At 42.4% G+C, this 23,030-nt stretch overlaps 3 protein-coding genes across 4 annotated transcripts; all 3 read right to left on the bottom strand.

Annotated features, from left to right (window-relative positions):
* Positions 1-977: 977 nt before the first annotated feature.
* Positions 978-2,326, bottom strand: atp5if1b (ATP synthase inhibitory factor subunit 1b). The gene is made up of 3 exons (XM_079175053.1): positions 2,196-2,326; positions 1,511-1,623; positions 978-1,292 (listed from the first exon to the last, which is right to left on the bottom strand). The coding sequence occupies exons 1-3, from the start codon at positions 2,262-2,264 to the stop codon at positions 1,151-1,153; spliced, it is 324 nt and encodes a 107-aa protein (XP_079031179.1). The 5' UTR covers positions 2,265-2,326; the 3' UTR covers positions 978-1,150.
* A 1,175-nt stretch (positions 2,327-3,501) lies between these two features.
* zmpste24 (zinc metallopeptidase, STE24 homolog) lies at positions 3,502-9,439 on the bottom strand. The gene is made up of 9 exons (XM_079174542.1): positions 9,039-9,439; positions 8,080-8,226; positions 7,644-7,847; positions 6,468-6,620; positions 6,213-6,354; positions 5,875-6,044; positions 5,368-5,472; positions 5,118-5,261; positions 3,502-4,959 (listed from the first exon to the last, which is right to left on the bottom strand). The coding sequence occupies exons 1-9, from the start codon at positions 9,144-9,146 to the stop codon at positions 4,735-4,737; spliced, it is 1,398 nt and encodes a 465-aa protein (XP_079030668.1). The 5' UTR covers positions 9,147-9,439; the 3' UTR covers positions 3,502-4,734.
* An 841-nt stretch (positions 9,440-10,280) lies between these two features.
* Positions 10,281-22,568, bottom strand: rlf (RLF zinc finger). Of its 2 annotated transcripts, XM_079174882.1 has the most exons (9): positions 22,388-22,568; positions 20,305-20,459; positions 19,383-19,464; positions 18,179-18,314; positions 17,856-18,058; positions 16,323-16,459; positions 16,074-16,215; positions 12,709-15,426; positions 10,281-12,594 (listed from the first exon to the last, which is right to left on the bottom strand). In XM_079174882.1, exons 1-9 carry the CDS (start codon positions 22,565-22,567, stop codon positions 10,807-10,809), a joined length of 5,541 nt encoding a protein of 1,846 aa, XP_079031008.1. In that variant the 5' UTR covers position 22,568; the 3' UTR covers positions 10,281-10,806. The 2 variants fall into 2 exon arrangements, with proteins under 2 accessions (XP_079031008.1, XP_079031007.1); XM_079174881.1 differs by having other exon boundaries at positions 10,281-15,426.
* Between the last annotated feature and the right edge of the window lie 462 nt (positions 22,569-23,030).

Consider the following 23,030-nt stretch of genomic DNA (forward strand, 5'->3'; position numbering starts at 1 on the left):
AAATACTTGTACGGGCTTTTGCTGAAATGAGGAAACGACTTTCCTTGTCTTGGGTCATGTATTTATAGACCATGCACACTGGAGTTATACTTCTGTGTGATTTATTTAGTTCGGAAATCCAGTGTATGTGACCTTTGAGCTTCAAGGACAGATTACTACTCCAGGGCCCTCACTGGCCCCATATTCACTATGCAAGTTAGTTTGTAGTTATTTGATTACATTGATATTTGGTTTGCGGTAACCTCCACTAAAGCAGAATTATGAACTGAAATGACACACAATCACATATTCACAAAATATGTGATTTCAACCCAGTAGGGCTGTGTGTCAAAACCAACATGGTGCATATTCCTAAATATTCCCCAATATCAGTTATTATATACTTTTGACCATAATTCATTATTGACCAATACATTCATATGATTTTTTTACCTGCAACTAATGAATAATCACATTATCAGTTAATATGACAATTATTTAAACTGTTAATTGGTCATTTATGAAATGTGTATGAAATTATGAAAAATTGTAATCCCAGAGCCCACGGAGAAGTCTTCAGATTGCTTCTTTGTCTGACCAACAGTCCATAACCTTAAATATATTTAATGTGCATCAACATAAAACAGTAAAAAGCAGCAAAGTTGAAATTAGAGAATGTTTGGTAATGGTCCATAATAAATTACTAAAACAAGTAATTCATTATCAAAACCATTGCATTTCCTGTTGATCAACTAATCGTCAGAGCACTAAATGATAGAGCTACCAATGCCATTTACATTTGCAAATGTATTTACACATCACACAAGGAAATACGTTGATGAAGTTGTTGCCATGTGAAGCATTACAATATTTTGTTTTCTTCACTTTGGTGTTTTGCATGCAACATACATCACACTGTTCCACCGACTACCAAAAAGGGAAAAGGCTTGAAGAAGTTGTACAACTTGATTCATAGCATGCCATGGAAACACGAATCACTCTATGAACGGTTTTAATTTAATTTAACTCTCAAGCATTTACAGAACAATTACCCATAAATTCATGACCGTCCTGATGACACAGTGCATGCAACAATCTGAGTAAGTATAAGATGTCTGGCTGGGTAGGTGAGCATACTGAAACTTCCCTCCCCCCCCCCAGAGGGTTTCACTCAGTCGTCGTGCTTCAACTTCCGGATCTTTCCCTTGTGGCGGTCGATCTCGCGTTGCATACGTTCAATCTCCTTCTTGTGGTGGTCAATTTCCTCCTGGTGATGCTGCTTCAATGCAGCCAGCTGCTCCTGCTCCTTACGCCTGATGTGCAGATGGACAGATTAAGTGGTGGGTGACAACAGAGGAGCAAAAGGATAAAGAGTGTGAGAAAAGAGAGGGAGGGAACAGAGAGTGGACAAAGAGACAGAAGGAGAAATTAGGTCAGTAAGAGAAGATCTTAATAAACAGACACTTATACGGTTGGTATACAGAGCTATTTTAATCCGCATTTTGTTGCCGTAAAAGAAAGAAATGCATACTTAAAGTACATCTCCTCCTCAGCCGCCTGCTTCTTCCCCATGGCTCCACCTGCCTCTCTGATGGAGCCTCCACCACCACCACCCTTTCCTGCACCTTTACCCAGCTCACCCAGCTGAAACAGGGCAGGGACAAGTTTAGTACAGGAACAAATGCTCTGTAGAGATCATTTTAAGAGACAGCAGCTTCAAATTACACAATTACAAAGATGATTTCTTCCGTGGGGGTTGTTAACAAGACTTGCCTGTGTGATATTAAGGCAGAAGCAGTTGGACCATGAAAATGACCCTATTTTAAAAGGTCAGTAGCACAGGATTCTTTGTTTACTAATAATAGAGGCACTAGGAACAGACCAGAAACTGTTTGTGTAACAATGCAAACACATCAGAGGACAAAAACAAATAATAGAACTGGATTCCTTTCCAGATAAGGTAGTTTAACACAGCTACTGGTGTTTTATTTAGACAATTCTTGCTATGATTTAAAATAATCCTTCGTAATTGAGGGCATTGTTGTAAATCGGTCCCTGAATTGCATTAGCTGCAAAAGTCTTCTGACCTACAATCATGTCACCAACAGTTGTTTCCCTACTTGTCAGGCAAGCTTTCAATTAGCTGAGATTATTAGGCTAATTAATTTAAAACGGTTCCCACACAGCAGTACAACGCTCAAATGTACTTATTTTACCTGGTCGGACGACATTCTCAGTTGTGAGGTGACAAAACTCCTGATGCTAGGCCTCAAAAACCTCGCCATGTTTAATGCTCACGTGTGAAAACACTTCTGACAGTTATTTGCTGGGGCTCGTGTCCTTGTCCTCAAAATACGCCACAGGACGGCGCCATTATTTGCCAGACAGGGGGAGGGCGACACCAGCAATAAGTGGGTCTAAGAGGATATTGAGGCAAGCAACAATTCATATATTACCATACATACACCATGTAACCAAATACATTTTAATATCAGTAACAAGTCATTTAATATAGTGTAAGGGAAACCACTGGGTCCCTTTTTCGAAATGGTATGGTCTCAAAAGTGGTCCAGCTGGTTTCCGTACGTCCGCACTGATGACATCACGTTTATTTTAACGTTTAATTTTTTTTTTATTAGCACGTAGATTTGACCAAATATGACCATAAACAGATCTAAAATGTTCCTGTTTTCTTAAAGCAACCAATATATTAAAACCACTGAATCATCCGTTTATATGAATGAATGTCTCTAACCTATATATAGTTTTATGGATACTTAGTTCTTTTAATTTGTCAACAATAAATTCTTCTTTTTGTCTACATTACGATACTAATAACTGTCACGGACTTTGTTTTTATTTCTTCATTATGTTCATTATTCGTTGTAATTACATTTTCAAATAAAGTTGTGGGGACAAAAGAAAAACCCCCAAAAGAAAAAGAAAAACCTTGGATTTTGAAAAAATTATGTTTAAAGCATATGTTGTAATTAAAGTTAAATATTAGAACGCTACAATGAATTCATGAAAAATAATTTCAGTTCACAGGCCTAAAAGGTGGATGAGCCTTAAGTGGCACAATTAGTGCATTCATTTAAAAGTATATGCCATATCACATGATTATTGACATTAAACTAAGATTCATCATTTAGCTCATTTAGTGAGAGACTGTGTTCCAGCAACAGTTAAGATTTTTTTAACAAACACCTTTAGATGTGGTTTTTAGACTTAGCATCTTTCTGACGTCAATCATGCTTCATATGGCATTTTCTGGTGTTATTTATTCTTTGTAATGTGTTTTTTGTCTGTTGTGCACTGTGGACTGTGTCCATTGTTGTCTGTATGAGTTTCCCCACTGGGGATTAATAAACTTCTCTGATCTAATCTAATCAAGGCGTAGACCTATTACTGAAAATGGTCTTGTAAGACCTAAATGATGTAGCAATGCCCTGTCATGTTTAGATACACAAGATTACTTTTTATTTTAACTATTTAAAAAAGGAAACAATCAGGAATGCTTTGAAGGATTTTATTCAATGCAGTAAAGACAGTATGCAGTTCCCTCCCTGAACAAACCAAACACTGGCTTATGTGGTGAAAGGAACCTCGCGGACCCCCTTTCCCCCCCAAGTCCCCTTAAAGACTTTGCTTGCCAGGCAACTCTGGGCTCACTCCGGCGCAAAACCAAGAGAAGAAACTAAAACACAGCATCAACTTAAAATTTCAAACCACATTCAACAGTTTTCACAATTCACATCGTACTCCATTACTCGAACTCATTTAAGTTACATATGTACAGGTATGGTCGGAACCCTATCGGCAAACATATGCTTTAGAAAAAATAAAACAATTTCCCCGCAGTGCGTGTAAAAAATGATGTCTAACCTAAACTTAAATTAAATATTCTGCACTGCTCTGTTCATAATGCGTCCGTCATCTGAACAAAAACAGATAATCAGAGGCACTCACATTTGTTTCACCATGACTAAGCATCTACATAGTTCCTTTGCAAAATCGAGAATTTGCGTTGATGACTAGATTAACGTTTTTACTCTTGAGCTTGCCCGCAGGTAACTATTAAAGAAGCTACGGCCGCACTTGAGACAAATCCAATTGTGGCCTGTGTATTTGCAAAAAACATTGTCTCGAGTATGTTTGTAGTTTTCATATCCGTTTGTTTTTCAAATCCACAATAAATAAAATCTCAGAATTCTGTAGGACTTTAACAGTTGGATGTCATGAACACATCACAACAGAAACACATCAGTCTGTAAGTTAAATTTCAGGTTTTAGAATTAAAGTCTTTTTTTTGTATTTTAAAAAGGAAATGTAAATAAATTATACAGAAATAGAATCATTTCAGAAACTAAACCTTCAGGTCAATCTGCAAAATGTGACCTGTGCTCCAACAATAGTTTTTGCTAAACGCACATTGCCCAGCTGTATTGCTCTCAGCAAGTGCATATTAGGTGTCTCTATAGAAAGAGTGCAGACATAAGTTCAGGCTTAAGATATTTTTTTTAGGCTGGCTTGTGCTGATATGTTTTGGTTTTGTTTGAAACAAAGTTTCAAAAGGGAACAAAACAGAAATTAGGGCAAGTAGAGAAATGACTAAAACAACATTGGGTGGGGTGGGTTCGGGTGGGGCGAGCGGGCAGATGGTTAGAAAAAGGCCAGGGTGCATCACAGGGCCAGGAGCGGTCTGCGGAGGCCCTTTGGAGGAGGCAGCAGTCGGCCCTCCCCCTTCCAGCCCCATCAGTCCTGCTTGATGCTGCCCAGTGCCCTGAGGCGCTCCAGCAGGGGAGGGTGGGAATAGTGCCACATGGAGAACAACCAGTCAGCCACGGGGAAGCCCAGGTTGTCCTTGTTGAGCTTGATGAGGGCAGAGCAGAGCTCGGAGGCTTTGCCCATGCCGCGTGCAAAAGCATCTGCCTGGAACTCGAACCTGCGACTCAGGACCGTGAGACAGAAGGACAGGAGCTGCGAAGAAAAATTATATAAAAATCTAAATTTGCAAGGACCTCTTTTTATGAAACTATATATATATATATATATATATATATATATATATATATATATATAAAAAACTCAACAGCTCACAAATGGATGGAAACAATGTAAATATATGCCACACTCACCTCATTGTACGGGGAGAAGATGAACTGGAAGATAATCATCAAGCCTATTAATGTGGGTTGGCTGTCATTGAAGCCAAAAGCTACAAACAGCTCCTTGCGTCCGATCAGAACAGCAAACAGGGAGAAGCACAAGAAGGAATTCATCTGCAGAAACAACAGAGTCAGCAGATGTTATTTGCATATCAACGGATGTGTAATCAGGCCAACTTGTAATCTTGGTGCCAAAACAATTATGAAGAAAATGAGTCACCTGACTGATGACGATATTCTTGACCATGTGGCCGAGCTTCCAGTGGCCGAGCTCATGACCCAGGACAGCAAGGATCTCAGAGTTGTTGCATCCTTGTTTCTTGTTCTGCAAAAGTAAATGTAAGGGAACAACTGTTCAGACATTACAACCATATGACTGCCAGGTCACAGGTATCCCTACAACAGGCAGATTCAACATTAATAGCTATACGTGCTGTTGACTCAGCGTTAATGGTGAATGTAGTCGATTGATACAATAACTTCCTCAGTGTGCACTTCATTGAGAGAGAAAGCAGAGACTCTTTGCTTGCATTGCATGACAAATATTGGATGGAGACGTTCAAAGAGACGATGCATGTTGATTAGTTTGGGTGCTGTTATACAAAAACACCAAGTACTGTCAACGAAAACCAACAATTCCTAAAAACACTTTACAAGGCATGTACAGAGCCCTGGTTCGTAAGAGTGCAATAAGAACTGTTCTGAATAAAGTTCATGGATATGTAACCTTGGCTTTGGATTCGTTGGACGCGTCCTCTCTCTCCGGCTGCTCGGGCTGTGGCTCTCCAGACTTGTTGAGCGGCGAGTAGTCTTCCAGCAGGGTGTCAAACAGTACAATGCGTTTGTTCTTGAAGAACCCATAGAAGTATGCATTGCTGTGTGACGAACGCTTAGAACCTGGATACAGATAAAAAAACATTCAGGACAATTTAAGAGCGGTTTAGAAATATTCATCTGAAAAACTAAATATATTTATAATGTGATAATGACAAGTTCTCAAAGAAGAACATGCAACTTTGATGATTTAACAGGTATGTAGCTTGAGATGAAGTTGTTTTACTTTACCTTCAACTACATAGACCTTAGTGAGGGGGAAGCTGATACTCTTGGACATGGACTCAATGTCCGTCTTCAGCTCGCCTTCTGGCAAAGGAGCAAACTTGTCAAACAGGGGAGCAATGTAGTCCGCATAGATTGTGACAAGCACCTGAGAACACAGGAGAAGAGGATTGAGGAGTTTTTAGGACCAAACAACCAGCCAAAGTGCAATTACAGAGTGAGTCCTTCATGACAGAAGAACACGAGTTGAACCCCACTAACCAGAGAAACAGCCAGGGTGAAGAGCCAGGCATAGATGAAGAAGTAGTCTCCACCAATCTTGATGATGTAGAGGAGCAGCGAGGTGACGGGCAGCAGGATACACTGGGTCACGATGAACTTCTTTACAGCATCCTTAAGGAAGAACCCCAACGTCTGAGAGGAGCACAAGACATTCATATTAAAAAGGCAAAAGGTGGAGAATAGAAAAAGATGTGTGTGCATTTGAATGCGTGACTGTAAAAAGTTTTGAGTTTAGTTCCCGGAGAAAGCTGCTTGAATTCATATCAGTCACAATCACTTATAATGGTGAGAAGCGTTCAGTTAAAAATAATGACGTCCTATCGCATTATTTCCTCTTTGCTCTCCATCTGCATGCTTTTTATGCTTTTTATACTTCCACTACAGTGTTTCCCCTACCATTATGTTAGGGGCCCCCCCAACGGGCCCTCCTGCCCCCCCTTGAAGGTCTAGTTAATTTTGTTTAATTTTATTTTCTATATCGCGCCAGATCACAACAGAAGTCATTAAGGTTCCTTTCCTATAGAACAGGTCTATACCTTGTTCTTTTATTAAACAAACTCTCCCACCAGCGGATGTGGTGAAGATGCAAAAGCCCCCCGCCAAGGGCCAGTATCCGGTTTTGACCCAGCTTGGCCGCCGGAGGGGAAATACTCTTACTGGCTGTACACGACTGATCTTAGTAAGTAAGTAAGTAAGTAAGTAAATACATTACATACATACACACGTAAATAAATACATATAAAGAGGCTCTGGGAGCCCAGAAAGTTACACTGCAGTGACAAAATTGTCATCAAAAGAAATGTTCCGATGGTTAGTTCAAATAATTGTTCAGGTGTTGTATTGACTGCTGTCATTAAAAGAAACACATGAACACCATGAGTCCTTTAAGTGTCTGTGACGGTGTGTGCCCCCCCCCAAAAAAAGCTGTAAACCAAGGGGAAACACTGCACTATTCATTGTTACAGATAAAACACAACTTCCATTGCAGCTTTGGAGTTCATAAGAGGATGATAGTGCGACACATCTCAAACACATGTTGGTTCCAATACATTATAGCTGATGAAACCAAGATGATTGCAGCTGCTGCTCTTCTTCCTGAGGAAGGAAACTACAAACATTTAACAACCACATGTCAGGCCTACAGAGTCAGTGTACCTGCTGGTTAAAGCCATGCTTCTCCTCGATGACGAACGTGTTGTACACACTCCAGGGAAGTCCAGTAAAGGCACTGAACAGGGTGGCAAGCGTCAGAAACACGAGCGACTGAGTGATCTCGTACTCTGAACCAAAGCCTACGCGAATCATCACAGAACCAGCAACGTCCCACAGAAATGGGATTCCACCCAGGAGCAGGATCAACTGAAACATGTTAGCATAAGCCCATTACATATCAAATCAAACACGGGGCATTAACATAAATAGTGAAAATTGGTGACATAAACAATACCCCTTACATAAACAATCCATTCTATGTCCATTTGAAGTGGCATAAGTTACGCACAGCTCACATATATTAAACACATCCCCAGTGACTGACTGTGAGAGTACAAGTCAAGCGATCGATGGCGTTTTATTTAAATGGTTGTATTACCGTCCCCTCAGTCTCAGAATAGAGTCCAGACCAGAAGCTGAAGTTGCTTTTATCCAGCTGATACAGACGCGACTTCTCAAATGTTTCAGAATCCATGATCTTCCAGAGTTCCTGTGGCACACTTGTTGTCGATCTGTATGTCCTCCTCTGTGAAAAGGGACGAGATCAGCACCAACGTTACACATCAGTTTGTTTATACTGTTAGCTCAAGATACAGATTAGAGACCAAAGGGACATCATGAGGAAAAATAATGTAAAATGACCTCAACGAATATCCAATCTTCTTCTTAATCTTTCTTGATTTTATACAGATATATGCTCCATTTAATCTATTTGCATATATTTTTTAAATACTTTTAATGCTAATTTATCAACACATAAAATCCCACGTTTTGAATTAACTAGTTTCTTTGATGGGTTAATTTATGTTGAATTCATTACCATCTAATATTACTTTGGGAAATACACTAAATTAAGCAAATTGCAAATAATTACTGCTTTTTTTTCAAATTTAAAATGAATTCATCAAACTGCACTTTTGATTCAGGCTGCCACAATATCCTGTTTCTTGGGGAAATACACCCAACTCAGGAAACCACTCCAAATATGCCATTTTATTGTGTCTTCACCAAACTTGGCAAAGAAAAGACTTAAATTACATAATTCAGAACGTGTAGTGTTTCAACGTGTATTGTAGTAGAAACATACATGTCTGCCAACATCTGTCTACTTAACTCACAACACGGATTTCATATAAAAAAGGTGAAATATTACCAAAGAGAAGTTTGGCAGAGGAAATGTTATTCGTTGTCATAGAGAAATGACATTGCAAAAAAACATTGCTGATCATTGGTGAACTGACAATGTGTAAGTTGATCTTGTATAGTCACAGTACATTTACACAGGCTCGTGCACAGGCTAGCTACAAAGCAGGAACTTTGAGTGTGACGCTGTCTTACCTGTCTGTAAGAAAGGTAAGCTTCCCATAGATACACCGTCCACGAGAATCCCAAAACAGCATAAAATATCTGCTTCTCCACCGGCAGGTCCAGTATATGTTCAACCATCTTTGCTCTGCCTTTGCTCTATGTTGTTGGAGCAGGGCTGACTTAGCTCGCAGGCTAACGATGAGGTTAACGTCACCTAGCCTGACTGCTAGTTTTAGGCTAGCAGCTATTTAGCTTCCACTCTACACACAAACAAACAGAGACAACTTTAAAGTTGAATAAAGGATACACTGTTTCCACGTTACATCGACAGATACCGACTCAAAGTGCAAACTATGACATCCATACATCCAGTTTCCATTCCTAAATTAAGTCTTTTACAGCTATCATTCCATTCATGCGAGATGCGAATCTGACGGCGAGGTGCGTCAACAAATTCTGCCCCTGTGGAAACGACTACTACAGCTTTAGTTCCGCCACTCATTTATTGTCGTTACACATTTGTAAGTTAACCACAAGTGTTAATACGAACTCATATGAGCAGATAGGCAAAATACATTTTTGTTTGATACATGGACTTTTATTTTCGGTGTTACCCAAAACGTTAAAAGACGTTATCCAGAGTCTTGTCGAATAAATCAAACAAGAGAAGAGTAAACGAGTAGGTGTAGTCGCAATCCACTGATACATGTAAATTGCTTAACTTCTCTTGGGACTGAACCACCAGATAAACGGTTGGTGTTTTGAGAGCAAGTGTGGCAGAAGTCGTTCACTGTTCAAGGCCTCGATCGTTTGGAAAAAAAAAAGATCCATGTTGAAGGTCAGTGAAGGCTATTATTACCGCCCCTAGAAAACAATCAATGCAAAAGAGAAAGAAATAACCTGCAAGGAGCCTGACCTTAACTGAAAGGTTAATGTGTGTGTGTGTGTGTGCGTTGGTATCTTATCAGAGACACTGCAGATGATGTGAAATCAATCTCCCACTGTGTACAATATTGCACTGCATGGCTCCAGATGTTATATGTGAAACTTTAATTCAACACAGATACACTTCTCTGATAATAGCACCTCATTGTGTACCATTAATAGTAAATACTATATTCCAGGCAGTGGAATAACAGACACACACCACACATGATATTAAATTAATTTAAGTGTATTTTAGCAAACAGCTCTTACAATGCCATTCCACAGAGACTTTGTATATATAAAAAAAAACAAGTCACTTACACAATTCAGAGAGTAAAAGGGCTTTATATTGGTTTCCACATGTATTTATTTAAAAAGTATGTCAACATCTGTCCACTGCATCCCAACACTCATTTCATATAAACTGAAGTGGAAAACAACCAAACATATTCCTCACTATTTCTTTAGTAAGGACATGATTTTTTTTTGTTTTGAAAGTCACATTTTTACACAATTGAGAAGGCCTTGCAATACGGTACTGACCATTTCTAACAATCTGAAAATCTGTACATCATCTTGGGTAACTACAGTATATACACTTGTGATCATGATGAGTGAACATAACAGGTGTTATCTGAATGCTCTCATTTAACAGACGTCTAAAAAAACAATCCACTTGGATTCAATGTGCACCGTTTAAGCTTGTTTGTATCTTAATGCTAATAACATTTCTATTGATTATTCAGTTTGGCAACTTAAAAAACAAACAAACAGCCAATACTAATATTTTGGGAGAAAGAAAAATACTGGTACAGATTGTGAAAATACAAAGTAATTTGACATAGCTATGTTAACAAGGTGCTCAGGTAAACTAACTTCCAAGAAGCAGTTTGCTGCTGTTGGTGTCTGATGGGAAGAGGTCTGGCAGGGTGGTGCTGCACACCGGCCTCCCCAGGACCACCACAGGTCTGAGGTACTGAAGCTGCTTAATAGCCAGGTCCCCACACCCAGCCAGGGCTTTGTCCAAGATGGACTTCAAGTTTAGGATTGATGTGAAGTCTCCCGTCATAGCGTGGGGCTTCAGCAGCGGGGAATGAGTGCGCCTGCTGCGGGTGTGAGAGATTCCCAGCTGGTTGTTCTCCTTAACGGAACAACCGCGTCTGAAAGAGTCTCGCCGTTTCCCCGACACAGCGTTTTTGTCTTTCGGGCTCGTCTCTTGTATGAACCTCAGGAACGAGGACTCGAAGCCAGTCGGCTTGTAGGCGGCGGTGTCGAAAGGGCTCGGAGAGGGGCTACGAGGCTGAGTGTCTTTCAAGATCGCAGGTGGTTCGGACAATTCGTTTTTCCGTTTTAACGGCTGGCGAACAGGAGGTGGGGGCAACGGAGCCGAACCGTTCGACATTTTACCGCCGTCCTTGGTGCTCGACACGTCCTGGAAGCCCTCCTCGGCAGTGAAGCGCAGTGAGCACGGTGGGGAGAGGTCAACGGTGAGGGGACGAAGAAGAGGTTTGATTTTATCCAGACTTAACCTCTCCTCCGCTTTCTGACTGTTCTGCGGCGCTGCAGCCGTGTCTTCAGGGTGCCCACCGGTGCTCGGCTCGCCGTAGAGCACCTCATCCGCACCAACAAGGACGCCGTTTCTCTCAACAGGTGGTGGCTCCTCCTCTTCCTCCTCCTCTGCGAACCCCAGCTGATCGTGATTAGCCTCCTCCTGTGGGTCTGCCTTGATGGAGTGTAAGCTCATGGGTGCAGGCAGCCCCCCTGTGTTTTCTGGCTCCGCCTGATACTCCATCTTGCGAACTCCATTGGGGGAACACGCTGCCGTGACCGTTGGCCTGGCCGACTTCCTCTGAATCAATTCCTCCAGCTGCTCGGCGTTAAAAACCAGCTCCCCTCCGTTCCTAGTAAGATATTCCCGCCGCATGCGGTGAACCCTCAGGTAGTGACGCTCCAAGCTCTTCAAGTACGTGACGACAGAATCGCAGTCCTGGACCATGCACGGGTAGGCCACGCGCATGCAGCGATCTTGGCACATCTGCAGTGCTTCTTCATGAGACCTGAAGACATAACGGATGTGACGACTGCTTCTGTCTCTCTTTTTTGCTCCTGACACCTCACCGTTCTCCTCCACAGCCGCCTCCTCCTCGCCCATTTCCTCTGACTGGGGGGTCACTTCGGGCGTTGGACTCGATCCCTCCGCCTGCATGGCGGCTGAACCGGGTTCTTCTTTCGAAGGACTCTGTGGTGCGACGATGAGCTTCTTTTGGCATCCAGTTATTGACTTTTTGTGAGTGCTCTGCAGACGTACCACCAGCGAATCGTAGTACTCGCAGTGACTATAAAGTGTGTGTTTCTTAAGTGCATCATTGTGGCTGAACACTCTTGTACATCCTTCAAAGTTGCACCTGACTAGCTCCGGTGGCTGCGAGTGTGAATCCCGAGTGTGACGCACAAGGCTGCTTTTCAGGTGGTAGGAAGCGTTGCAGTTGGCAAAGTGACACTTGTACTGGGGCTGAGGTTCATCGGAGTTCGGGAGAGGCCTCTTCTTGGCGGGCTCTTTTCGGACTTCTGGACCAGGATGCGCGTCAAAATCTTTTTCCAACAGGAGCTGAGAGCGATTGTAATGATGGATCAGCTGGAGGTGGCGTACCAGGCCTCCCTGGGTGGAAAAAGCAGCGTCACAGTTTTTTGCTACACAATGAAAGGGTTTACTGAATTTATCCAATATATAGCAGAGATTACTTTTGGCTACCAGACGCCTCGTAGTTCTGACCTGTTGTGTGCTCGTCTCCTCACTCTCTGCCTTCTGCTCGGTGTCCTTCTCCTTCCCTTCTGCTTCGTCCTCTCCTTCCTCCTCAGACGGAGAACGATTGTCAAGGTTTAGTCCATTTTCGCTGACCGCGGTTGAGTTTTTTTTCTCCGGTTGGCGTTGCAACTTGGGGATCTCTTTCTTCCATACTTCCGCCAAGTGCTGAGATGTATGTTTTTTAGATGCACAGCTCATTTTGTCCACCAAAGTCCCAGTCAGTTTATGTATCTGAATATAGTGAGCCCTCAACACATGTTTTTCTCTGTGACCCTTGGAACAAAGGTGGCACACGAAAGGCTTAAAAGACGTTGTTTTCAAAGAAGTCATCCATCTGGCCTGCTCTACAGTGCGGCCATGTTGGGTGTTATAGTGCCGCTGCAAGCTGTAACTCTGAGCCGTCCTGAAGCCGCAATCTTTCACCTCACAGACATAAGGCTTAGCAGAGGCTAATGATTGAACGCCGTCTTCTTCATCGTCCGATGTCGCTTGTTCAGTTTTGACTTTGACCGTCTCCTCAGGAGGGGGCTTCTTCTGAATCAACACAACCGGAGGCTTTGCCATGATGGCCTGATGAAGAGATATCTGGGATGCGGTGGACTCTGGGTTGGACTGCTCGCTTTTCACACTGTGAGGCGACGAAGAATTCAGGTCCAGTTTACTGAGCCCAACAAGGATCCCACTCAGAGCGTCGTTTTCAGTTTGAAGGCCTAAAGAGTTTGTTTCATTATTGTCGGGGTGAGTGGCGTCTTTGCTTTCTTTGGCAGCCTCCATGGGTTCTAACTCCTCTTTTCCCTTCTCCTTACTGTCCGGCTCAGTTTCAGTCTTTATCCCTTTGGACTTGGAGCCCCGCTCTTTGTCGTGCTTGTGCTCTTTGTTCTCCAGTTTCAGGTGTTCTGGGTGGGCACATTTAAGATGTCTCTGGACATCTCTGGCTCTGGAGAAAGTCATGCCACACTTCTCAAAACCACAGGTGAACTTACTTCCATCAAAACACACGGCAACTAAGGTCACCGTGGCTTTGGGCTCCTTGCTGTCAGGTGTTTGCAAAGATGAGGCACGACTTTCTGGAGAAGCACTTGGGTCTTCTCCATTCTCAGTCTCCTCTGCATCGACGGACTTATTAGGGCGGATTGTTGCTTCAGTAACCGCCTTGTGAAGTTTCCGCTTCGCCTTCCTCTGAGCCTCAAAGTCTGCTTCGGAGAAGGTGATGTTGTGCGTGGATAAATGCTTCACGAATTCTTTTTTGGATAAATAGTATTTCCTACATTCGGCGCTAGAGCAGGTAAACGCTGCGTCTCTGAAATGCTGCGCTTCGTGGTGATAAATCTGTCCCAGGTCGGAGCAGGTGACGTAACAGTCTTTGAGGCCACACTGGTAGCTCAGGTGGTAGCCGTGGACCTGTTTGTGTGTGACAAGTTCATTGGAAGTCCTAAACTGAGCGCCGCAGCCCATAACCGCACACGTGTAAGGCCGATCGCCGTAGTGAACTCTTCGATGTTTGCGGTGATGATATGCGGAGACAAAATGGCGTCTACAAAAAACACACTTCTCCCGCTGGTCTCTCACCTGATGAAAATGTTTCACATCGTCGTCGCCGTTGTGCTCCGACTTTAAATGGACATACAAGTACTTGGAATGTTTAAAAGTCCGAGTGCACGCGGTGCCTGGACACGGGTACTCGTCCCGGTTCTGCACACTGAAGTGCTGGTCGATGTATTCGAACGTCACATGCTCGTCATTGTCCACGTTCTTCTCCTTCACCGTTTTGGCTTGTTGCACGATGTGTTGCAGCACTTCTGGATCATGTGTGGATTTGTAATACTGCATTAAGGAAGGGTCAACGGTGATCTCACCTGGTTCTATATCTATATCATCGTCCTCGTCCGCCCGCCTCTGCCCGTCCTCTTTCTTTATGTTGTTTTGGTTACGGTGCGTTTCACTCTGCACGTGGTCTCTCAGGTGAGGAACGAGATCCTTTCTGCGCCTGAACTTTCCCAGACACAGCGGGCAGGGGTGGCTGTTGTCCTCCGCGTGTCTTTTGGAGTGGTGAATGATTTGGGCGTCGGTGACCGACCTCTTACAAATCTGACAGCAGAACCTGTGTTTCTTTGTCTCCGATTGGCCCGGGATTTCTGCCGAGTCAGAAGATTGCTTGTTATCAAGCTGCTCATGACCGTCAACACTTCCATTTATCCTCATTTCATGCTCAGATTCTACTTTCACTGTGACTCCCCGTGGCTCATGTTGTTTAACCTTCTCTTTTTGGTCTACTACCACCTCCTCTTCTTCTTCTTCTTCCCCCTCGGACTCCGGCATCAACCCCAGCAGGGAGATGCAGTGACACTTGAGAGTTTTCCAGTCCCAGAATTCCGGGTCAAAGGGCCAGTATGCTTTCAGAGCGAGTAGCAGCTCGCAGCGTAGCGAGTTGGGAATGACCTCGTTTTCCTGGTCGTACTTTTGGTCGGGGCGTAAGTAAAGCACCCGAAGGGACCCGAAGACGTCCTGGCTGGGGCCGAGCAGGAACTCCGTGAGCAGGCAGGCACGCAATACTTCAAGGTCCACTGGAAGTAGGCAGGACACCGTCTGTAAGACGGAGATCCTGGATTCTGAGTCATCCTGCTTCGGAAGTTGAAGGGCTTTGACACAAAGTTCTACTGCGGCAGGTACCCCCATCGCCTCCGTCTGAAAATAAAAGGGATATATTATTAGAATTAGTCTCTTTAAATAATCATTGGGTATCTTTTTTTTTTTTTTAAATCACACACTGTTTAACATTCATCCCAAAATGATCAACACATTCTGTGCGGAACTTCGCTCTATATGCAGGTTCACACCTTTAAAATGCAGATAATCTATTGTGAAGACAGTTAGTTTTCAGACTCCCTTTCCACCTTTTTATGCCTCCCTTGTCATAAAACCCAAACATGCGTCAAACAGCAAATACTTGAATGTGTGCAATTTGTGTGTCATTTTCTAAAATAGTTATCAGACTGATATCTTGACATCTTCAGATGTGGTGGAAACACAAACAGAAAGTGCTTGATAAGAAAGCTTTTAGTTCCTGTGGCTCCTCCTGTGGTCTCATCTTGTGCTAGAGACAATTCTCTCTGACCAATCAGCTCACTTGGAACCTCAATCGAGTTGGTACCAAAAGTTATATTCGTACCATCCACAATTTTTGCAAAGGGAAACGCAAAAATAACCGTTGTGCTGAGTAGCGGACTGACCTGACCTGGACAGCCTGGTGGAAACGCGGCCTGACCGGTTCAAAGGGAACCTCATATAACCAAAGCACCGAGTCAAACAGACAGCATGGCTGATGGGCTCACCTCTGTCTGAATGACGCGGACCAAGCAAAGCAAATGGTGGACGGTTTTGGCAATGGCACCTAGCTGAAGGCATCGTTCCAGAAGAGACATCGACGAGGGGTCGATCCTCTTCTGAAGCTTACTCCACAACAGAGTCAACTCCCTTTGGGTGGAAAAAATAAGAAAATAAAGTTATTTTCAACTGTTTTTTTTCTTAAAACTATACCCAAATTAATTACATAATGGACTTTACATGCAGTCACTACTCACCAGGAGCAGTAAAGGCTCTGCTGCTGGAGCTGCTGTGTCAGGAAAGTTGTGCACAAGATGAAGGCGGTGTTCTCCTCCCCCTCCGTCTCCAAATTACACGTGATCTCCAGCACATCCTTACAGTCAAGTCTGGATATCTGTTCAGGGAGGAAACACAATGCTGACAGCTTAGAAAACAACAGGACAGACAACACACCCAAAATACAGATGACAGCAGCGCAATTCTCCAACGTTATTCAAGATTCTTCACAATGTTAAGTAGAAAGGACAATATTTAAACAATAAACAACGTCTTATATTTTGTGCATGTTAATGGTTCCCAAAATGATTAAAATACTATAAACAAGTGTGTAGTAAAGGTAACACAAAAAACAATGTAGTGAGGTATTAAGATAAATACGCAGACTAAATACAATATTAAAGCTTTTATATGTAGATATGTATTTAACTCTTTATAATTCAATATATTGGTCTATTATATGCTTTAAAAGTAAGGAAAGGTTAGAATACGGTGTTGACGTGTGATCCTTTAACAGCTCTGAAAGCACAATCATTTAAAACTGGACAAACAAGGTTTTTAACTGACAGCGTGACAGCATACCGAGAGATGTGGGGGAGTGGAGACAAGACGTCAGTACAGAGGCGAGACCACACCTTGAGTCAAAGGAGAACTACTGCCTCACAAGTATCTCTGGTTTAAACAAATAAAGCAGTGGTGATGCTGAGCCTCAGTCTAAAGACCTCTTAAGCCTTTTTAACAGAAACCTCCATTTGCATGGGAATTTGGGACTCTATTTTTGGAGACGGTGCATTATATAAATAGACACCATTTGAATATATATTTTTAAAAGATTTGACTCACAAATATGTCCACATTTGAATAATATCAATGTTATATTACCTGTAACAAACTAATGTCCCCTTGCAGGATGAATAAAGTATCTATCCATCTATCTAGAGAGAGAATTACCGTTCCTGTGGGTGTGTGTGTGGGTGTGACTCCTGACAATAGATGCTGCTTCATCTGGACTCCGACAGAGTCTGACAGCCTGCTGAAACCCCTCAACACATCCTGCCAGAACCATGTGTCTCTTCGTGCATGTTGAGCAGAAGACATTTCAGCCAGTTAACCGTCACTTTGAACCGTTTAGACCTCTCACGCGATCTAGATCGCAAAATGTAGCGAGCAGCTTTCACAGCCAACTCAGTGTGTGGATCCATTTCTCTTTGTTTCAACTCAGCTGAGCTTCGCTAAAAAAAAGTCCCCTCTGGTTGGAAGTCAGTGTTTTAAATCCTTCAGATTGGTTTGGCAACTCGCCACAGACAGTACATACTGTCATCATACTACTGTGGAAGCTAAGCTCTAAACAGCGCCCACATAAGTAGCTGGCAGAAACATTTAATCACAGTTATCAAAACTTGACAAAAAGGAGGCTCAAATGTATGACTCTGCTAAAAGAGCATCACACCAATAACTGAAGGTCTAGTGCAAGTATTCCTCTCCCGGTTCACAAACACAAGGTGTTGGAATACCTCCGTGATGGCCTCTTCATTGGGCAGCAGGTGACAAAGCAGGGAGACAAATGTTTGACGAAAGGTAGCTTGGTTGGAGATGACGCTGCATTCGGTGCACGCTTTGGCCAGCACCACCGCCTTGGCCACTTCACCCATCTTCTCCAGGTGCTTCACCCGCATCTCCATGAAGCCCTCGCCCTCCAAGCTGATGTATGCATCCACTGGCGACAGAACGCAAAGATCTGATTAGCAGATGACCATGACACGGCCAACGTGACAATAAGCGCTAAAAAAGGTAAAGTAGCCATGTCCGAATGAAACGAGTGAACTATGTTCCAAACCTTCTTCGAGGTTGGTGGGCTGGCCGGTGAGCAGAGATGTAAGGACGGGGTTGCTCCACGCTCCTCCCTCTCCTGTGATCTGGAGTAAAGCTTGGAGGTCTGTGCTTCCATACTGTAGCAAGGTATCATGGGCAATCTGCAGTGGACACACAAACAATGTTAGAGCTAAATACAACTATTTGTTTCGCTCCTTCTACAAAATTAGACAAATAATCAAAAAAAAACCGAATACATTAAGCCATATTTTGTTTCTCTGCGTCTCTTACAGAGACCGTTTTACTTCCTCATTGATTCCGTCCGTGCTCGTATCAAAGGTTTACTTTATGGCACAATCAAAATCCTGTTTCAATAATTTGTTACTCCGGACTATCTGAAGCTACCGCTTTTATGTGTTGTCAGACATTTCTTTGAACATTTTTTTTGTCATCACATTCAAGTATTACACAGCATCGAGTCACTCTCAGCTCAGACGAACATCTCTGCATGTCCTTTTTGAGAGTGGACGATGTTTGTTTGTAGAAACATAAAACACTGCGACTCTGTGCACACAGACATCTGTCATGTTATATTATTTGAGATTATATGTTAATATTTCTGAGTGAGCACGATCGTAGTGCAGCTGTAAAATGTAGTTGTAAATTGAGTTTGTTTTTTAAACAGGCTGTGTGAAGTCTGAATGTGTGTTAACAGGATTTCGTTAACTGTTTAAATCTACTACATTTGAAGCTGAAATAAAGCCACTAAATGCCGTTGAGCCAAGATCCAAATAGATGCTGACAAAAATGCAACATTTTCTTATTTGAAATGAGATCAAACTATGTAGTTCTTGTGGATAATAGGCCAATATTAGCACTGTGCTTTATCTGTTACAGGGACTCAGAATGGCACAACCTAACAGCAAATAACAGTATATTTTTCAAAACCTATATTCATTAGATTAATGTCCGTGTGGCAATGAGTTCACGTGGCTCTTCATACCAAGGATAAGTTAGATGTTATAAACACTGGTGGTTTAGACTCAACAGAAATGAAACACCGCAATCTGCACCAGCTCGGGGCAGTTTGTCCTCAGCCGGCTATCAGAAGGCTTTTGATAACACCTGCTGAGACCCGAACTAACTTTTTTCTTTACACCACATTATTTTTCCTCGAGGAAAAGTCTGCAACCCATCAGCAGACAGTGTTTTGAAATAAGGTCCTCTACCTGAACAGAGTGGTGGAACTGAACCCAGGCTTCAAACGGGATTTCATTCTCAGGCACTGACAGCAGCAGTTCAAAACAGCTCCTACAAGAAATGACAACAAGATTACAGTCATTTCTATTCATTATGATCATTCCGGAGAGTGTTATTCCTAACCCATGAAAAAAGAAAAAGTGCATCTATGAAGTCTGGACATATTAATCTGATACTACCTAAACGTCTGGTGGTGCAACAAAGTGTTCTCTAGCTCTGTATCAACGTTTCAGAAGAGTCAACGTCACATACCCAAACATTAAATATGTCAAAAAGGATTGTTTGAAAAAGGAATGAACAGTGGCGAAATGTTTTTTAGGCTGCATCTATACTTTTCACAGCTGTCCCCAGTAGTTAAATTTAACCATTACACGGCAACTATTAAAAGATCCTTCATGTACGACTTTGTATTCAGCTTAAAAACACTAAAACAACCAACGTTCCTCACGGCAAAACATCTGCATATGTTAGGAGGGTGATGTCAGCAGTAGTGTGGGCTCAGCGATGAACCAATAGACATTATGAATCTCTGGACGACTGTATCGGTAAATAATCATTTGCCGCATGAACCCTTCAATGTACAACAAGAATCACGTCTAACCAGGAGTAACAATCCATCACTGTCAGTATGTGCATGTGAAGAGCAGAACTGTCTATTATCCAGATAAGTGAAAGGTTCAGAGCAAATTATTACTACATTAGGTAAACTAATAATTGTAGGCTGGTGTTGCCAGGCTATTAAAGACTGAATAAAGACAATCTTTTATCCTTAAATCCAGATGGTGCACAATTAAAGGGCTCCACAACACAAACTGCTAAGTATGCACAAAAGATAAACAATACTCGCTACGATTAATATGCTTTTTATTGGATCCATTGTTCAGTACTCACAAAGCTAGCCTCTTCAAAACGAGGGCCACTCTGTCCGACTCTGCGGTGAGGTGAGATCGGGCCGCAGCGAAACAGTTTATGGACAGACAGTAGACCTCCAGAAGAGGCAGACCATGCTCCATGGAGTTCCTGCTCCCAGCATAGTGCATCAGTGCCTACAAAACAAACAACAATGTAAACAATGAGGAAAAACAGTTATGGTAAAAGTAAAATACTCTCAAAAACGCAGTGAGATCAGGTGAGCGAGACATCTGTCTGGATAAACAGGGCTTCTCCACCTGAGGGAGAAACCAGTCTGCAGCTGATTGATCCCAGCTGACACTCAGTCTGGTGTGAGATGCTGCTGATTGGGCCTGAGGGGACTCGACTGTACAGCATGTGACACACCTGCACCTTCAATAGCGAGCGAACATGCACGAAGACTACTCACGTACACAAACACAACATTTAAAAATCTGTTACAGATCATGAGAAATAGTACAGTACACAAAATGTAACAAGGAGCACAATGTTGTTTGTAGTAAATATTGTCTCAACTGTCCCTAAATGCAGAAGAGTCCACATGTGTCCCCTGTTCGGAGCCTGCTGCATCACACATTAAATCATCATCACTATCAATGTCCCAGGAGTCCCGTTTCCTCGCTGGTTGCTGCTCGTGTCTACAGAGGCACTACATGAACTCCCTTCAGTCTAAATATATGGTGCCCTCTCAAAGGGAGCCAGGAATAAGGCCTCGACCCTGGAGACCCGAGTCAGTGTGCTAATTACATCCAGACTACTTCCGACTTCAGCAGAAAATGAATACAACACAAACAACAAACACATTTATCCAAGTCAGTAAACAATAAGATGTGTCCATTTAAATAGTTATTGCTGTAGAGATTCATTTCTAGCATGACTCCAGTGTATGACTGTACAGAGAAAGTTACACTAGATATTTTATATTTCTTTGTTTATATCACTGCCAGATATAAATCTAAGCTGCTGTATGTACTGAATGAACTGTGTGTCCATGCATATACTGTAAATATCCTACTACGCCATTCATATAAAGCAACATTAGTCATTCATCATGAGAGCAAAATAACCAATCCACTTGTTGTGTTAGTATATCTCCACTTCAGCAACAACACACTGTCCAGGAAATTACAAAGTGAGAGTTATCGCAGTAGAGATCAATATCTCTTTCAATGAGTGCATATTCATGGAGGAGAAGTATCAGTTTAGGCAAACTTAATATCCTTTAAACAACATCCACCATCCTAACAACTACCACAGTGAGCTGGCTAATGAATAACTATTATCTACTATCAACTTTGGCTCGTGACCAAGTTTTATTGGAAGACACATACATAGCCTTGAGCAGTGGGAATGAAGGAGCTTTGTTTAATAAATCAGGTAACGGTACCAGAGGTGGAAATCAAGGTACTTCCCCTATTTTCAACGGGAATTTGTTTTGACACTACTCATGTTATGATATTAAAGAATAAGAACGTCTCCATTGTTATCAAGACAAGAATCATGTCAGATCCACAACATTAACACTATACCATTTGACACGGTGACTAAAGCTAGAGAATGCAAATGATTTGGTAACAACTTCTGAAAATTACCAAAATGCCCCTTTTTCCATTTGCATAACGTTACGCCGCAACTAGCGAGTACATTTGGATAAACATGCCGCCCCGCCCCACACACATGCAATCACGCATGATGTACAAACTATGTCATGTGTAAACAAGCATCCGTCAGGTTTATGACAGTGTGTTTTGAAATAAGACGAGGCTACTCGAGTTAACATTATTTCACTTAGCTTACCGTAATAACTTCAATCATAATATATTACTCATCTGACAATGTAACGCTGCATTATCATTAGCCCAATGCTATTGAGTTATAGTGTTGAAGCGTGATATTACACGCATACACGAATATTAATAAAAACACACAGTGCAATAGCTCCACGGGTGTAGACCAACCCTAAACGTCGCAGATTAGCTGCGATAAAAACACAACCCCGGGTGAGCTAACGCTAAGCTAACGTGAAGCTAACGGTAGCTTCGGTGCTGCTTGTGTACATTACCTGACAGAAGTTGTCGCAGTACTCCGTGGAAGATGCCACGGATATCTCCTGTTGCCTGAGCACGTCTTCAAAGGCTCTTAGTGTGGCCAGCAGGGTTTCCATTGCAACCAGAGTGTCATCGGCCGTGTCCAGGGCCCGGTCGCTCCATTCGTGCTCCGGTTCGACATTACTCTCCGCCATCTTCGCTCTCCGCCACGGCGCGTATGCAGTGCAGTCTGACGCCGCCTTCAAGTGCTGTTGGAATATTTTATATGTGTCAGTTGAACTTCGCTCAAACATAATGGGGAAAGGGGGCGACTTATAGAACTGGTTGTGTTGAGTTTATTTGTATTATGTGTTGTTTAGTAAACGCAACCCATGGTCCGTAAACAACCATATACACTTCTGTTACATATTTATTTCTAACCATAACAACACCTACATTGGAAAATAACAAAGAAAGAAACTTAAACTAAGAAAATAAACTTACTTAATAGCTCCATATACATTATTGCACTCAGCAAACGTGTGCAAATCAGTTTAAACAAACACGATATAACTGTAAAAGGGTCTTCCTAATTTAACGCTTTTTCACTCACTACCTAATTGAATATAAGAGTGACGAAACATAAAGAGTAGGCTTACGCAAATGGTAATGTGTGTA

The sequence above is a fragment of the Pholis gunnellus genome (genome assembly GCF_910591455.1).
Source record: "Pholis gunnellus genome assembly, chromosome: 15".
NCBI classification, from domain to species: domain Eukaryota; kingdom Metazoa; phylum Chordata; class Actinopteri; order Perciformes; family Pholidae; genus Pholis; species Pholis gunnellus.

Coding starts and splice junctions, on each gene's coding strand:
- rlf (XM_079174881.1), bottom strand. CDS start 22,567: ATGGCGGAGAGTAATGTCGAACCGGAGCACGAATGGAGCGACCGGGCC. Junction 18,315..19,382: donor AGTTCCACCACTCTGTTCAG/GTAGAGGACCTT, acceptor TGTCCACTGCAG/ATTGCCCATGATACCTTGCT. Junction 15,427..16,073: donor TCCGCGTCATTCAGACAGAG/GTGAGCCCATCA, acceptor TTTTATTTTCAG/ACGGAGGCGATGGGGGTACC.
- atp5if1b (XM_079175053.1), bottom strand. CDS start 2,264: ATGGCGAGGTTTTTGAGGCCTAGCATCAGGAGTTTTGTCACCTCACAA. Junction 1,624..2,195: donor TGAGAATGTCGTCCGACCAG/GTAAAATAAGTA, acceptor GCCCTGTTTCAG/CTGGGTGAGCTGGGTAAAGG. Junction 1,293..1,510: donor GAGGAGGAGATGTACTTTAA/GTATGCATTTCT, acceptor TCTGCACATCAG/GCGTAAGGAGCAGGAGCAGC.
- zmpste24 (XM_079174542.1), bottom strand. CDS start 9,146: ATGGTTGAACATATACTGGACCTGCCGGTGGAGAAGCAGATATTTTAT. Junction 6,355..6,467: donor TCACCCTGGCTGTTTCTCTG/GTTAGTGGGGTT, acceptor CTGTGTTCTCAG/GTGCTTGTCACAATCTATGC. Junction 5,262..5,367: donor AGAATATCGTCATCAGTCAG/GTGACTCATTTT, acceptor TTGTTTCTGCAG/ATGAATTCCTTCTTGTGCTT.